A 15133-nucleotide genomic window follows, 5' to 3' on the forward strand; every position below is an offset into this window, starting at 1 on the left:
CATCCTTGGTACCCTTCTTATATCCTTTTGACAGCTTACTTTCCTGCCTACCTTTGTGTCATCAGCAAATTTAGCAGCCATACTTTTGCCCCCTTCATCCAAGACATTTAAATAATTGTAAAGTAATGAGGCCCCAGCACTGCAACAATTTCATCATCTTCTTTGGGTTCTCTGTTGACTGAAGGGCCTGATGTATGATATCTATGGATGTCCAGAAAACTTAGAATTTATGTTGTTGGTGTTTGGGGGAATTTCTGCGCCTGCACTGTCTCCATCTTTCTCTGGGTCTGTCAGACATGGCGACTTTGGTGTAGGTGGTCCTCACGTTTTCCCAAGAGAGGTGGTGTGCAATGCTGCAAAATCTCTACAAACAAGATAAGCACACTCTTTTAAAAAAAAGCCTTAACAAGGGCCCTAATGTTTCCAGCTGGTGCTACATGTACTGCAGTGCAGCCTTCTATGGTTAAACTCCCTACAATAATGCTGTGCAGACTTGACGCTCCCTAATCTTTTGACCGTTGGCAATCTTGTGAATTTGGGAAATGGAGTATTATGCCCCAGTAAGGGGAGAGCGTGCACTTATTGGGGAAAGAAGCTGTTGTTGTGTGTCTTTCTGAGCAGTTTGCTTTGGAGACACTTCTGTATGGGCATTTTTTTTGTAGTTGATGAATGACTGACTAAAACCAAAAAACATTTTGAAATATGTTTAAACGATTAAGGAAGGCAATCTAGAAAATGCTTATAAATGCTCATTTTTGAGTTGTGCTAACTCAGCTAATAAAAAACACCATTAGTAGAAATGCACAAAGTAGGTAAAGATCAGGAAATATTTTCATTCCATCGTAGCTGATCCATAAATACAGAAACCTTCTATCAGGGCATCCAACAGGCTTTTGAAAAATGTGTCAACTTACCCAGATTTAAACCTACTAGAAACTTGCAGTGGATCTGTCTGCATCTTAAAGAGACTGGAAAGGTACATATTTTGGGTGTAGACATCTCCAATTAGAAGGTAATTAATAGAATTAAAAAAGGAAGGGGGAGGAAACAATTCTGCTTTCCAGCACTTTAAGCCTATTTTCCTTTATGTTACTATCATGGTTTACTTTGAAATAGAGGTACTCACATGAAGTAAATGGTAATGGTGTTCTTTTCTATGCTGTTGAAATTCAGATTGAGTACATCTATATAGTCACCTATTTCTTTTGAAACTAGCAAGTTCGACTTGTAAGCTCCGGATGGATGAAAATTAGGAGAAAAGCAACATCCTGTTTCTCTTCTCTTTTTCCTTTACTCTGTTAGGCCAGCAATTTCCTTCGTGCTTTCCGAACTATTCCAGAAGCATCAGCTTTGGGATTGATCTTGGCTGATTCTGATGAAGCAACTGGGAAGGTGAATTTAGGCCGACTCATACAGAGCTGGAATCGATTTATATTGACGCAACTGCACCAAGAGACACAGGAGCAGGAGGGCCCACAGGCCTATCGAAGTGTCATGGGGAGGTAATGTAGACTTAAACTAGAACTCGTACAGATTTATTAATTCTGATACAGAACAGGAAAAATGCAATAATATGTGCTTTTAAAGGATAATCACACTCTAGAGGATCTTTGAGATTCTCCACAATTGTAACATTAGAGAGCAGCAATTTCTGAACAAAAATGTTGTTTAATAATTTGTTTTATCTAGTGGGCTGTTGATAGTTTCTGCGATAAGTGATATAGACTTTATACTTTGTAGTGCAAGTGCCTCAGCACCAAAACATGACCTCTCTGTAGGTTTCATGCTCCTATTTCCATCCTTCATTTGCGTGAGTTCTAAATCTCAGCCCCATTGTGTGTGTGTGTGTGTGTGTGTGTGTGTGTGTGTGTGGGGAGTGGTGGCTTTTACATGATTAATGGTTAAAGTAAACATGAGCCTAATTGCTATTTGTATGAAGTAGAATATATACCATACTACTTAAATGCAATATTCTAAAACATTATCACTTTTTAATTTCAGTACATTTGGATCCTCTGGTGAATCTGTGATTGGGAAGCTGTTTGGTTGTGAAGTTGAGAACTGTAGTACTTGCCGCTGTGGAAAAGAAACTGTTCGCGTTTCTTCAAGTCTGCTTTTCACTTTACAGTATCCTGATATGAAAAGTGCTGGTGAGTAATGCATAGAGAATGATGGGTCTCACAAATTGCCTCATCTTTCCCTTGCAGTTCAGGATATCTTTATACTTTTGACACATTCAAGCACCATGTCTGGAGTATGATGGACATTCTCAAAGCTTCATATTGATAAATCTGATCTTTTGAGGCATTTCTTGAAGTGAGTTGGAATATGTTTTTTAAGTAATATGTAGCATGTTGCACTCTGCTGCACTCCCTTTACAGCCACAAAGTTTGATTACTGTAACGGGACAGAAGCTTATTCCCATTGAGCTCTTTCTGACTTTGGATCATAGAGTAGTGCAGCTCTGTGGCAATTTGGCCCACATAGCTTCTATTAGGTGAATTTTCTCAATAGGCTAGTAACTACTTGTAAAATTTCCAAGTTCTCTTTAAGGTCAAAACATATTAACAGTAAAGTACTCGTACTATGCTTTGTACTTTGTTAAAGGGTGTTATAAATTTTACAGGTGATATGATTAACCCTGAAGTGTAGCTGTCTCAAAATTATTTACTATCTGTAATATTTTGAAAAGTCTTAGATCATAGATCAGATCAGAGAATCCCTACAGTGTGGAAACAGGCCCTTCAGCCCAACAAGTCCACTGTTTGCACTTCTGTCACCTTGTCATATTTATAAATTCATAATGCCTATATTTATAATGAAAGCTCTGCATAAGAACTTAGCAAACTGTGATTATACTTTCCTACGTGTGATCACAGTTTAGTGCCTCAATTCAGAGTTTCCAAGCTTTTCAGCTTGTACTGTAGAGAAAATCCAAGGTACCAATAAACTCTGTCTCATTTCCAAATTGCCACATGCTTTGCTATTAAGCCACAAATAACCAGAAATCAAAGTATTACATAGAAATGGTAATGCATTATTTTAAGATGAGAGCTAAATTTCACGTATGCTTACTGGTCTGGTTATCTCCTACTTCATTTGAAGATTGTCCTCCCATGTCTGCATTCTGGGAGATTACCTAATAATATGGTGGAAATTCCTTATTAGTCATTTGCTTTTTATAATACTTTTGTTTTTGTTTTTTGATTTAACTCCTATTAAATTAGAATCAAAGAACTACAGAACATCTAAATCAGAGACAAGGATAGTAGCCAGAAAACTGTTGGAGAAACTATGAAGGGCAAGACCGTAAATTTGAGTTTGGTTTTGAGTTAGTAACCTGAGAGTTTTCTGCGTGTCTGAAGTTAATTATTAACTTGTAAGTATTTCTGTTGTTATGGTGATTTCTTTTAAGCAGTTTTTGAGGCCTGACTTTAGAGTGAACAGGTTTATATGCACCACCAATGGATTTTTTTTTTGTTTACCTTAGAATGTTTTGCGACACAGCAAGGTAGGTAAAAAGGCCTCGAGGCTTTTTAGAAAGTTGGAACTTTTTTTAAAAAGAGTAAGGTAGCACCCATATCTTGGAGAGGGAGACTTTTGGTATCACTTTTACTTTGAATTTTGAGCAGTCCTGTCAAATCCTTGGACTAGAATGGCTGTGTAGATCGGTGCTCCTGAACAGGGAAGGATATACAGTGAGCTAGTTACATTACAGTGAAGAGTGAGTGATAGTCCCAGACCAGAAGTGTTGTGATAAAATCCTGAAGAGGTTACTTAGAACTGAGTACATTTAAGTTCAGGCATATAGTACTTTTCATGTGGTGCTAGATAGAGGGACTCTGGTGTGAGTGTTGTACTAGTGGTACTTTGGGTACTGGACCAGAGGTATATTTTGGGTACTGTACAAAAGCCATTTTTTCTTTTCAATTTATAGAAGAATGTTTTGCGATTATGCTTTTGCTGTGTGTTTAAAACAGCTTTGATTTTGTATTATAAGTAGATGTTTTGGTTTATTCTATTTTATCTTCATTTCTTTTGTTAATCAACTTTTTGTTGTTGAAACATGATCTGCAGCATTGTGTGCTTATGTTTTCGTGAGAGACTACTTTGTTAATGCTAAAACAAATCAAAATGTGATTTATCAAGCCAGATTCCTGTCTGGGATCTGACTTGTCTGGTAATATCATCAGCTTGGGATCATAACACGTGTGAAAATAACCAATTTTGAATGATCAGTCGAAGAACCTACCATTGGTCATTTTAAAAAGCACCAACCAAATCACTCAGGGAATAGTTTCTGTTTCAAACTATGTTTTTGCTCTTCCTGAAAATTCTAATATCAGAAATAAGATTTTGAACAAGACAGAAAAAGAAGATTATCTTCTGTAAAGAAGAAAGATAAAATTTAAAACAGGCAGGAGTTGGTATTGTGAGAAGATAAATCTGTCTTCTTTGTCTGTATTGAGTTCAAAGCTGCTTGAAAAATTATAAATTGATTGACCTCAATCTTGGACTGAATAAACTCATGAAATGCGTTTTTGACTTTAGACAAAAGTATTCGACAGTATGAGTTTGCTGAAGTACTGAAGAGAAGTATTTGCCTTGAACAGAACACCCAGGCCTGGTGCGAAAACTGTGAGAAATACCAACCTACGGTTAGTATATTTTGTATTAATTTTGTTAATAGGATGCTAAATATTGAGGAGATAAAAGTAACAAGACAAATAGGTATTGTGAACAAATCAGTTCATTGTATTCAAATGTGTATGAAGAGAAGTTTAATGATGAATTGAAATAGAACTACTGATGAAAGTGTATGTCTGCATTGCGTCTGAAAGCATTTAACATTTGGACTGAGGGAAGTTTGCAGCTAGTGAGGTCTTGGTTTATTTGCCAGGAGCTGTGTTTTAATTGAAAATTATGCCATGACTGATGTAATGTGTCATGTGTAATGAATACTGGATCAAATTGGAAGAGAGTAACTTGATGAGCAGGAGCAGACTATGGTGTAAAAAAGTCGAAGAAATTTTGAGGGAGTTTGTCCAATTACTTTTAGAATATCTTAACTGTACTGTGTTTGCATAATGAAATAATATCGTACGTAGAATCATAGAACGGTTACAGCACAAAAGAGAGCCACTTGGCCTGATCTGTCTGTACTCGTCTTCTGAAGAAGCAAGTCACCTTGTGTCAGCCCCATGCTGCCTTCCCGTATCCCTGAACATTCTTCCTTTTCAGCCATGTGTTCCATAGTGTAATGGTAAGTACTTTGGACTCTAAATCCAGCAACCTGAGTTCAAATTTCAATGAAGCCCAAATTGAGGAAAGATTTGCAGGGCTATGGGAAAAGACAAGGGAGTAGCAGCAGTCTAGCCTGAAGGATCATATGCCATCTATCTTACCTGACACTGCAAGCTTAGTAAAACAAATTACTGTGAATGCTGGAGATCTGAAACACAAACAGAAATTCGGCAGGTCGGGCAGCATCTCTGGGGGAAGAAGAGCAGAGTTAACATTTTGCTTCTGGTGACTCTCTATTAGAACTTAGCAGTTTGGAAAAGGTGGTATGGATGCTGAAGCCAAAGCTAGGTGGCGGGGGGGCGAAGAGGTGAGGAGATATGTGAAGATGGAGTCCAGAGAAAGAGAGATATGAAAGGGGTAGGTAAACAAGGAGATTATGAATAGCAGGCCGGGAGAGAAAAAGTGCTGATTAAGTGATAATAAGAGCTAAGAGTAGGAGAAAATGGGTGAGCTGTGCTGAATGCAACCCATATGCTGTGTTAACGGGCCTAGGAGTATGTGAGAGTGGGTGACTGCGCTAAAAGCAGTCCATGTCATAACAGGACTGGGTGTGGGGTGGATAAAAATCATGAAAGGATAGAATCAGACTCTAAAGTTATTGAACTCGATGTTGAGTCCTAGAGGCTGCACGGTCCTCAAGCTGTTCTCCCAGCCTGCACTGAGGCTTTCTGGAACAGTGCAGCAGGCCTGCAACAGAAATATTGGCCTGGGGACATTGTGGTGTGTTGAAATGGCAGGTAACTGGAAGCTCAGGTCATTTTTGCGGACAAAATGCAGGTGTTCTCTTCCTATCTCCCTGGACCATGACCCCACCTTTGAGCATTAGGCCATTGTGGCCACAACTGTCACCAATCTCTTCTCATCTGGATCTCCCCACGCCAGCCTCCCAGCTCTTAGTCCCCCAACCACTTCTACCTTCTCCCCAAAACCCACAGACAGGATTGCCTGGGCAGACCCATTGTTTCTGCCTGTTCCTGCCCCACGAACTTATTTCTTCCTACTTCGATTCTTATTTTTTTCTCCCCCTATCTAGTCCCTCCCCGCTTATATCTGAGATTCTTCTGACGCTTTCTGTCAATTTCAAAATTTCTAGTTTGTGGTCAGCAGTCACCTCCTCTTCAGCATGGATGTGTAATCCCTCTACACATCCATCGCCCCTCAGGATGGTCTTCGGGCTTTCCACTTCTTCCTGGGAAGAAGGCCTGAATCATCCCCAACACCACTCTCATCCACCTGGCCAAGCTTGTCCTCACTTTGGACAACTTCTCCCTTAACACCTCTCATTTTCTTCACGTCAAAGGTATGAATGTTTGTACCTGCATTGTCCCCAGTAATGCCTGTTTCTTTGTGGTGTACATGGAACATCTATCCTATTCTCCCAGTTTCTCCATCTCTATTGCATCTGTTTTGACGATGCTACTTTCCACAGGGGTCCTCCAAAATGTCCACCTTTTTCCTCAACCGAGGATTCCCTGCTACTGTGGTTGACAGGGCCCTTAGCCCTGTTCAACACATCTCTCACACTTCTGCTCTCACCCTTTCCAACACCCCCCCCACCTCCATAACAACGATAAGGTCCTCGGCTCCTCACTTAGCACCCCACCAGCCTCCTCATCCAAAGGATTGTAAGCTGTCACTTCTGTTACCTCCAACCAGATGCTGTGACCAGACACACATTCCCGTCCCCTCCCTTGTCAGCATTCCACACAGACTGTTCCCTCTGGGACAATCTGGTTCACTCCTCCTCCATTCCTAACATCATCTCACACCCCTACGACACCTTCCCATGCAATCGCAGAAGGTGTAATACCTGTCTGTTTACCTCCTCCTTCCTTGGTCCCACACATACCTTCCAGTTGAACCAGTGATTTACCTGTACTTCACATTCAGTCTAGTGTACTGTATTCTCTGTTCACAATGTGGTCTGCTGTCCACTGGGGAGACAAAACGCAGAATGGGTGACCGCTTTGCAGAACACTGTTATATCCACAAAAATGACCCTGAGCTTCCAGTTGCTCACCACTTCAACACACCACCATGTTCCCTGGCCAGTATTTCTGTCACAGATTTGCTGCAGTGTTACAGCGAGCCTCAGCGCAAGCTCGAAGAACAACATCTCATTGTCCGCTTGGGGACCGTCCATCCTCTAGGTCTCAACATCAAGTTCAATGGCTTCACAGCCTGATTCTATCCTTCCATGATTTTACCCACCCAATACCCTGTTATGTTATGACATTGGGTCACTGTGCTAAAAGTAACCCTTCTCATGTACTCCTAGGCCCATTACCAATTATATGGGTTGTATTCAGCAGAGCTCACTCATTTTCTCCTACTCTTAGCTCTTGCTATCACTTCTTCAGCTTTTTTTTCTGTCCTGGCCTACTATCCATTATCTCCTTGTTTACCTACCCCTTTCATATCTATCTCTCTATCTCTCTTTCTCTGGGCTCCATCTCCACCTATCTGCCCACATCTTCTCCCCCCGCCACCCCAACTTCGGCTTCAGAATCAATGCCACCTTTTCCTTGCTGCTAACTCTTCTGATGAAGAGTTGCCAGATGCAAAAGGTTAACTGTGCTTTTTTCCCCACAGATGCTGCCAGACCTCCTGAGTTTCTCCAGAAATTTCTGTTTTTACTTCACGTTTAGTCTTGTGGACGTGTTCTGTTGTCAGAGATGCAATCCTTTGTGTGAGATGTTGAACTGAAGTCCTATTTGCCTGTTCCACTGCTTGCACTGCAACTAGTGAAAATGTGTCAATTGGGTTCTGTTAGCCAAGAAGTACAGGAAATGTGGACTTCTTGATAATGTAGCTAATGGAAAGATTTTGGTGCATTTAGATTGGATTCCTATTGCAGGAATTAAAACAAAGCTGTGTACATTCAGCATTGACAGGGAATAAAGATTCTTTACTTATGAAAGTCCGCATTGCTTGATTGATTACTTCAGTTTACAACTTTGTCAAGACATCCGAGAGTACATTTTATATTTAAATATAGCAGGAACATTGTAGCCTATCTACAGAAAATAATAATTGGTTGCAAAAATTTCTAAAAACAAGCTTGTCTTAATTGCTAGCAATGCTATGAAGTAACAGGCTATAGGCTACGATTACACTCATGGGATCTCTCTGGTCTTTCACCTAAGTCGAAACTATTGTATACGTTTGTGGCATTGTCTCAAAAAAGTCGTGTGCACTGTTACAAATCAACCTATTACATTTTCAGAAATACAAACAGAAAATGCTGAAAATATTCAGCAGTTCTGCCAGCATCTGTGGAGAGAATGACAGAGTTTACTTTTAGTTTGTTGACCTTTCATCAGAACTGAATGAAAGTTTATGTTGATTGGACATTGTATTATGTTCCAGGTTCAAACCAGGAATATTCGATGCTTACCTGATGTTCTTGTTATTAACTGTGAAGTGAACAGCAGAAAGGAAGCTGAATTCTGGAAATGCCAAGCTGAGGTCAGTAAAGAGGAATTAATTGTTGTCACTTCAAAATGTCATACTTTAAACATGTCCCAATATAACTTTGTGTTTACTTCCATCTTTTCCAGATTGGGGTATTGAGTTCTCTCTTTTAAGGAGTTTCTGAAATTAAACAAAACGAAAATTTAAAAAAAATACAAAAATAATAATCTCCATTTATATAGTACCTTGCCTTATGGTGTCCAAAATGCTTTACAACCAATTTGGTGATGAGGAAAGGGCATGACTCCAACATTGTCTCTGGTTGAAGAGAATGTCACTACTGGCAAATTTAGAGCACCTCTTTAGTGGCTAGTGACAGTAGATGTTTGACAGCAGCTTTCCTGTTAGAATGAAATGTGATGCTGTGGTAAATTTTTGAACAAAGACTGGCACTCTCCCACAGAAAAGGAAGAAAAGAAGGATGGCTCACTCTTAGACTACATTGTTGAATCTCCAACTGGCCGATTCAAAGCAGTATACTGAATGCTTCGGAGCTGATTGTTTGGCTCAAGAGAAGGCTAAGAAAAGCGAGCAAAATAAAGTAACCTTTTTGAAGTTTCTTTCCAAAAGGACAACAAATCAATAAAACTAATCAATATCACATGGACCAGTTGAAAAGCAAGGGAATTTCTTTTAATACTCATGCCATACTGATGACTGGCCCAAAGCAATGAATTATTTACCAATTTAATTGCTGACATTTTGCTTCGGCTGTAACTCTTTTCTCCACATCCCATCCTAAACTTTTATCGACATCACCTTTGTGTTTATAGGTCTAACTTGCAACAGTATATCTTGTATTGGACAGTACGTTGTTGCTATCCTGAATCCAAGAAGGATAGTCCTGTGAGGTACTAGGTTCATTTCAATCGTGGCCATTCACAAATATAATACGTGGTCCTGGCATATAGACCTTGCATTATCAGAGTGAATTATTGTAGTAATCTCGTGATGTTGTAAGGACTGGAGATATTTTACATATTTTATAAACCGCCTGTTCAGAGATGCTATGACGTGCATTTGGATCAAATGGGACATGATCCCAGACCTTCTGGCTTAAGAACATCATCACTGCATCACAAGAACCCTGTCCTAGACATATCTTAGATATTTTCTAAACAATCTGTTCAAGGATGTTACTACCCATCACTGGAGCAGGTAGGACTTGAGCCTGGCCTTCCGGCTCAGAGGTAAGGGCATGTATTATGCAACAAGACTCCAACCTAGACATACATTAGATATTTTCTAATCAACCTGTTCAGAGATGTTATTACATTCTTCTGGGTCAGGTGGGACTTGAGCCTGGGCCTCCTGGACATATCTTAGATAGTTTTAATCAACATGTTCAGTTGTGTTATTACACCCCTCTAGTGCAGGTGGAAATTGAACCTGGGCCTTCTGGCCTAGGAATAGAGACACTACCACTGCACCGCAAGACCTCCCCTGAACATAGTGTAGATTGTTTTTAACCAAACTGTTCATATATGTATTACGCATCTCTGGAGCAGGTGGGACTTGAAACCAGGCCTCTTGGCTCAGGGGTAGGGATATTGCTACTGCAGTACAAGAGTTCTCCCTGAACGTTTTTTTTAAATCTAACTATTTTTCTAATCAACCTGTTCAGAGATGTTATTGCACACTTCTGGAGTAGGAACAGATGTAGACAACACAGCCTGTAAAGCTTCTTGATCCATTCAATTAGATCATGCCCAATCTATACTTATAGGTGCGTAACGTACAAACTCCAACAACAAATTCATTAGAAGTATCTTCACCACGAGTGTATTAAGAATGTGGAATTCACTACCGTTGGTAGTGGTTGAAGTGAACCTTAGAGATGCATTTAAGGGGAAACTAGACAAACGTATGAAGGAGAAAGGAATAGATGGTTACCATGATAGATTTAGATGATAAAGATGGGAGGAAGCTTAAGTGTAGCAAAAACACTAGCATAGACTAGTTGTGTTGAATGACCTGTTTCTGTGCTGTATACGCTATACTATTTCAACTGTCGCGGCATCCACCGTCTTGGGAAGAGAATACCTATTCTTGCAATCCTTTGTGCAATAAAGTGCTTCTCTATTTCATGGCAAAACAGCCTAACTGTAATTGAAGACAGTGCCCCCCTTGTTCTAGGTTACCTCAGGCAAGGAAATAATTTATATAAAAGCAGAATACTGCAGATGTTGGAAATCTGAAACAGACACAGCAAATGCTAGAGAAACTCAGCAGGTCTGGCAGCATCTGCGGAGAGAGAAACAGTAACCATTTTGAGTACAGTATAACTCTTTAAAGGAAATAGTTTACCTGGGAGTACTTATTGTATCAAATCTCTTGATGTTAAATGTCTTGATTAGATCATTGCTCATCCTTCTATACTCAAGTAATTATAGATGTATTTTAATCAACCTGTTCAGAGATATTATGACACACCTCTGGAGCAGGTAGGACTTGAACCCAGGCCTCCTTGCTCAAAGTAATTATAAGCTCAACTGAAGCAACTTGTTTTTGAGAAGATTTGTAGCTCGGGTTGTGGATGAGGTTGCAGACTTGCTCGCCGAGCCGGTGTGTTTGATCGCAGATGTTTCGTCACCCTGCTAGGTAATATCGTCAGTGCGCCTCCAGTGAAACGTTGGTGTCCTGTCCCGCTTGTTATTTATCTGCCTCAGTTTGCTGGGGTGGTTGGTATTACTTCCGGTTCTGTTTTTCAGTGGTTTGTATATTGGGTCCAGTTCAATGTGTTCGTTGATGGAGTTCCAGTTGGAATGCCAGGTCTCCAGGAATTCCCCGACATGTCTCTGTTTGGCTCGTGCTATTATGGATGTGTTGTTCCAGTTGAATTCGTGTCCTCCTTTGTCCATGTGTTTTGAAACCAGTGAGAATTGGTCGTGTCTCGGTGGCCATTTGGTGTTTGTGTACCCTTATTGTCCGATTTCTTCCAGTTTGGCTTGTGTAATGTTTCTCACAGTGTATAGTACTGACGAACATAAAGGACCCCATACCCACAATCAATAAAACAAACATAATATACCATGCAAGGACTGTGAGAAACATTTTATAGGCGAAACTGGAAGAAATCGGGCAATAAGGATACACGAATACCAACTGGCCACCGAGAGACACGACCAATTCTCACTGGTCTCAATACACACAGACAAAGGACACGAATTCGACTGGGACAACACATCCATAATAGCACGAGCCAAACAGAGACATGCCAGGGAATTCCTGGAGGCCTGGTATTCTAACCGGAAGTCCATCAACAAACACATTGAACTGGACCTGACATACAAACCACTGAAAAGCAGAACTGGAAGTAATGCCAACCACCCCAGCAAAGAGAGGCATATGAATAACAAGCAGGACAGAACGCCAACACTTCACCAGAGGCGCACTGAAGATGTTACCTAGCAGGGTGACGAAATGTCTGCAATCAAACACACCGGCTCGGCGAGCAAGTCTGTAACCTGAAGCAACTTGCTGTCATTATTTAACCCCTTGAGCGCTATTCCTTTGATTCTACACCATTACCATTCCCAGTCCAATATATCTTAGGTTTAGCAATGAACCTGAGCTGCAGTGCACAGACCAGTAAGGTTCTAGATTTGATTTGTTTTTTTTTTCTTTTTTCATCCGGGGGATGAGGGTGTCGCTGGCTAGGCCAGCATTTATTGCCTATCCCCAATTGCCCAGAGGGCAGTTATGAGTCAACCACATTGCTGCGGGTCTGGAGTCACATGTAGGCCAGACCAGGTAAGGATGGCAGTTTCCTTCCCTAAAAGACATTAGTGAATCAGATGGGTTTTTCTGACAATCGGCAATGGATTCATGGTTATCATTAGACTCTTAATTGTCATCAATAGACTCTTAATTCTAGATATTTATTGAATTCAAATACCACCATCTGCCATGGCAAGATTCGAACCCAGGCCCTCAGAATATTATCTGGGTCTCTGGATTAACATTCCAGTGATAATACCACTAGGCCACTCCCCTGTACTAAATTAGTTTGTCCTAGCCAGGTAGCAGTACAGGTACTAAATGTTGTCTCTGCTGCCTACCCCAGCTTACAGGTACCATTGACTAAGTGTCCCATTCTGGATCACTAAGCAGAAAGTACATGTGAATGGCTGTCAGGTAAGAATGGGATTGAACTCTTCAGCAATGTTGTTCATGGTGGGTGCTGTAAGCGGTTGAGTACCAACAGGGTAAGGTTTGGTTAAGATGCTTTCTGTGCCTAAATGACATGCTAACTCTCTATAGGGGCACATGAATAGTGGCCTATTAAATACAATACTCTGCATATGTCACCATTTTCAGAAGAGGTAAAAAACTGAAGATGGGGCAGTTTAAGTACAGTTCTTTGCTAATGGCTTAAAGTGCTAGTGATGCGCTTTATTTTGTGACAGTATGAATTACACAACAAGATGAGAAAGGAAGATTTGGAAGCAATGAAAATGAAAGAAAATAACCCAACAGAATGGTAGGTGTGCTTCTCTTAGTCCATTTTCTTCCAGCATGATTGATGAGCTTGTTTGTTATGTGGCTCAGTTCAAATTCTTCTAGTCACTGATATTGGGAAAATTGTACCTGTGCTCATTTTTTTTTTGGTAATTCATGGTTTGTGGTGCATCATCAATAAGACCAGTATATATTGCCCATCTCAAATTATCCTTGAGAAGGTGGTGGCGAGCTGCTGTCTTGAGTAGTTTGCTAGGCTATTTCAGAGCGTAGTTTTAAAAAAAAAACATATTGCTATGAGTCTTGAATCTTGTTTCTTTTTTCCGAAAATGTACTTTATTCACACAGTACTTAAAAAGTACATTCCAAAACATTTCAAATTGGATCTCATGGAAAGTGCAATAATGTTTGTTTCTTTTTCTCCATAGGGCTTCTTTTTAAACTCTGAGGTCCCTCAGTATAATTGCAATAATTATGATATTTACTGTGTATGTTCAGTTTCAAGCATACAACTTGAAAGGTTAACAAAGTTACCAGCTCCTCAGTAGACTGGCTGAATAGCCTTAGATATAGTCTTTCCACATTGTATCTTTTGACAGCTGACCCGAAGCTTTAGTGCATCCCTCGGCACAATCCTGGACCTTGAAATGTGCCAATCTACACATTCAACATTCTTTGCTTTGGAAGACTGATGAGCTTTGAGCAGCCCAAAGAGCATGTTTCACAGAGTTGCTGATCCTCCATCAACAGTTGATGTTTGTCACAGTGTGTCCCTTGGGAATAGCTCATAGAGCATATAATCCTGCACTCTTGAATTGCTTAAGCCTCGAAAAAAACACTGCATCTCTTTCTAGACCTTCTTTGCAAAGGCATGTACCAGAAGGAGGTGTGAAACTGTCCCTTCTGTACTGCATTTGCTTCAAGGACAGCATGTGGTAGTGCTGAGACTACAGGTCTGCATGAAGGATCTGTTGGGATGTAGAGGCCAGATACAGGCCAGACTGGGTAAACACAGTGAGCTTCCTTCTCTAAAGAACATAAGTGAACTGGATGGGTTTTTACAATATCTGGTAGTTTCCTGGTCAATAATATTCAACTAGCTTTTTATTCCAGATTTATTTAATTAACTGAATTTAAGTTTCTGAGCTGCCATGGTGTGGGATTTCAACTTGTGTCTGGAACACTAGTCCAGACTTCTGGATTACTAGTCTAGTGACAAAATTGCTGTTGTCTCCCCAAAGGACTAACTGACAAATATTATCTACCCTTTGGTCCCTTACCTGCCTGTCACTAATTGTTTCTTTGTTCCCAAAATCTATCTTGTAATAGAGCTTGTTAGACCTTACAAATGTACTAAGTCAAAAGCTGTACACAAAGGCTTTTAGAAGTTGAAATCTAAATAGTGGGTAGGAAATATTTAATAAAATGGTAATGGTATTGCCATCAAAAATTCTAGTGAATCATGTTTGAGGAGTGTGGAGCATTGTTTACGTAGGATTTATGCCACTGAAACAAGTTATTCTGCCCAACAAGTCCCTGCCAGTGTTTATGTTCCACTTGAGTGTTCTTCCATCTTTTCTCATATAAATCTACAAGTGTAATCATCTGTTTCTTTCTCCCTCATATGCTTGACTATCTTGCCCTTAAATGCATCAGTAATATTCTCTTCAACCACTCCCTGTTGGAGTGAGTTCTACATTCTTACCATTCTCCTGTAATTTGTTGCAGTCCTCAACATTGACTGTTCTGCTATTAATCTGGTGTCACCTCAAATTTGGAAATTGGATTTTTAATTCCAAAGTCCAAATTGTTAATGCAAACTGTCAACAACTATGATCTCAGCATTGTTGAACATTTAAGGTTTTGGAGTAGATTTGTAGCTCGGATTGTGGGT

The 15133-nt window shown here is 40.2% G+C and overlaps 1 protein-coding gene across 1 annotated transcript in view; it reads left to right on the forward strand.

Annotated features, from left to right (window-relative positions):
- pan2 (poly(A) specific ribonuclease subunit PAN2) overlaps positions 1–15133 on the forward strand; it is a 69546-nt gene that overhangs the window by 31949 nt on the left and 22464 nt on the right. The window contains exons 13-18 of the mRNA XM_048618872.1: positions 1303–1502; positions 2002–2150; positions 4552–4658; positions 8674–8772; positions 13188–13261; positions 15100–15127. Of these exons, the coding sequence (XP_048474829.1) occupies positions 1303–1502; positions 2002–2150; positions 4552–4658; positions 8674–8772; positions 13188–13261; positions 15100–15127 (657 nt within the window). The remainder of the gene's footprint in view (positions 1–1302; positions 1503–2001; positions 2151–4551; positions 4659–8673; positions 8773–13187; positions 13262–15099; positions 15128–15133) is intronic.

The sequence above is a fragment of the Rhincodon typus genome, chromosome 41 (assembly GCF_021869965.1).
Source record: "Rhincodon typus isolate 14 chromosome 41, sRhiTyp1.1, whole genome shotgun sequence".
Classification (NCBI taxonomy): domain Eukaryota; kingdom Metazoa; phylum Chordata; class Chondrichthyes; order Orectolobiformes; family Rhincodontidae; genus Rhincodon; species Rhincodon typus.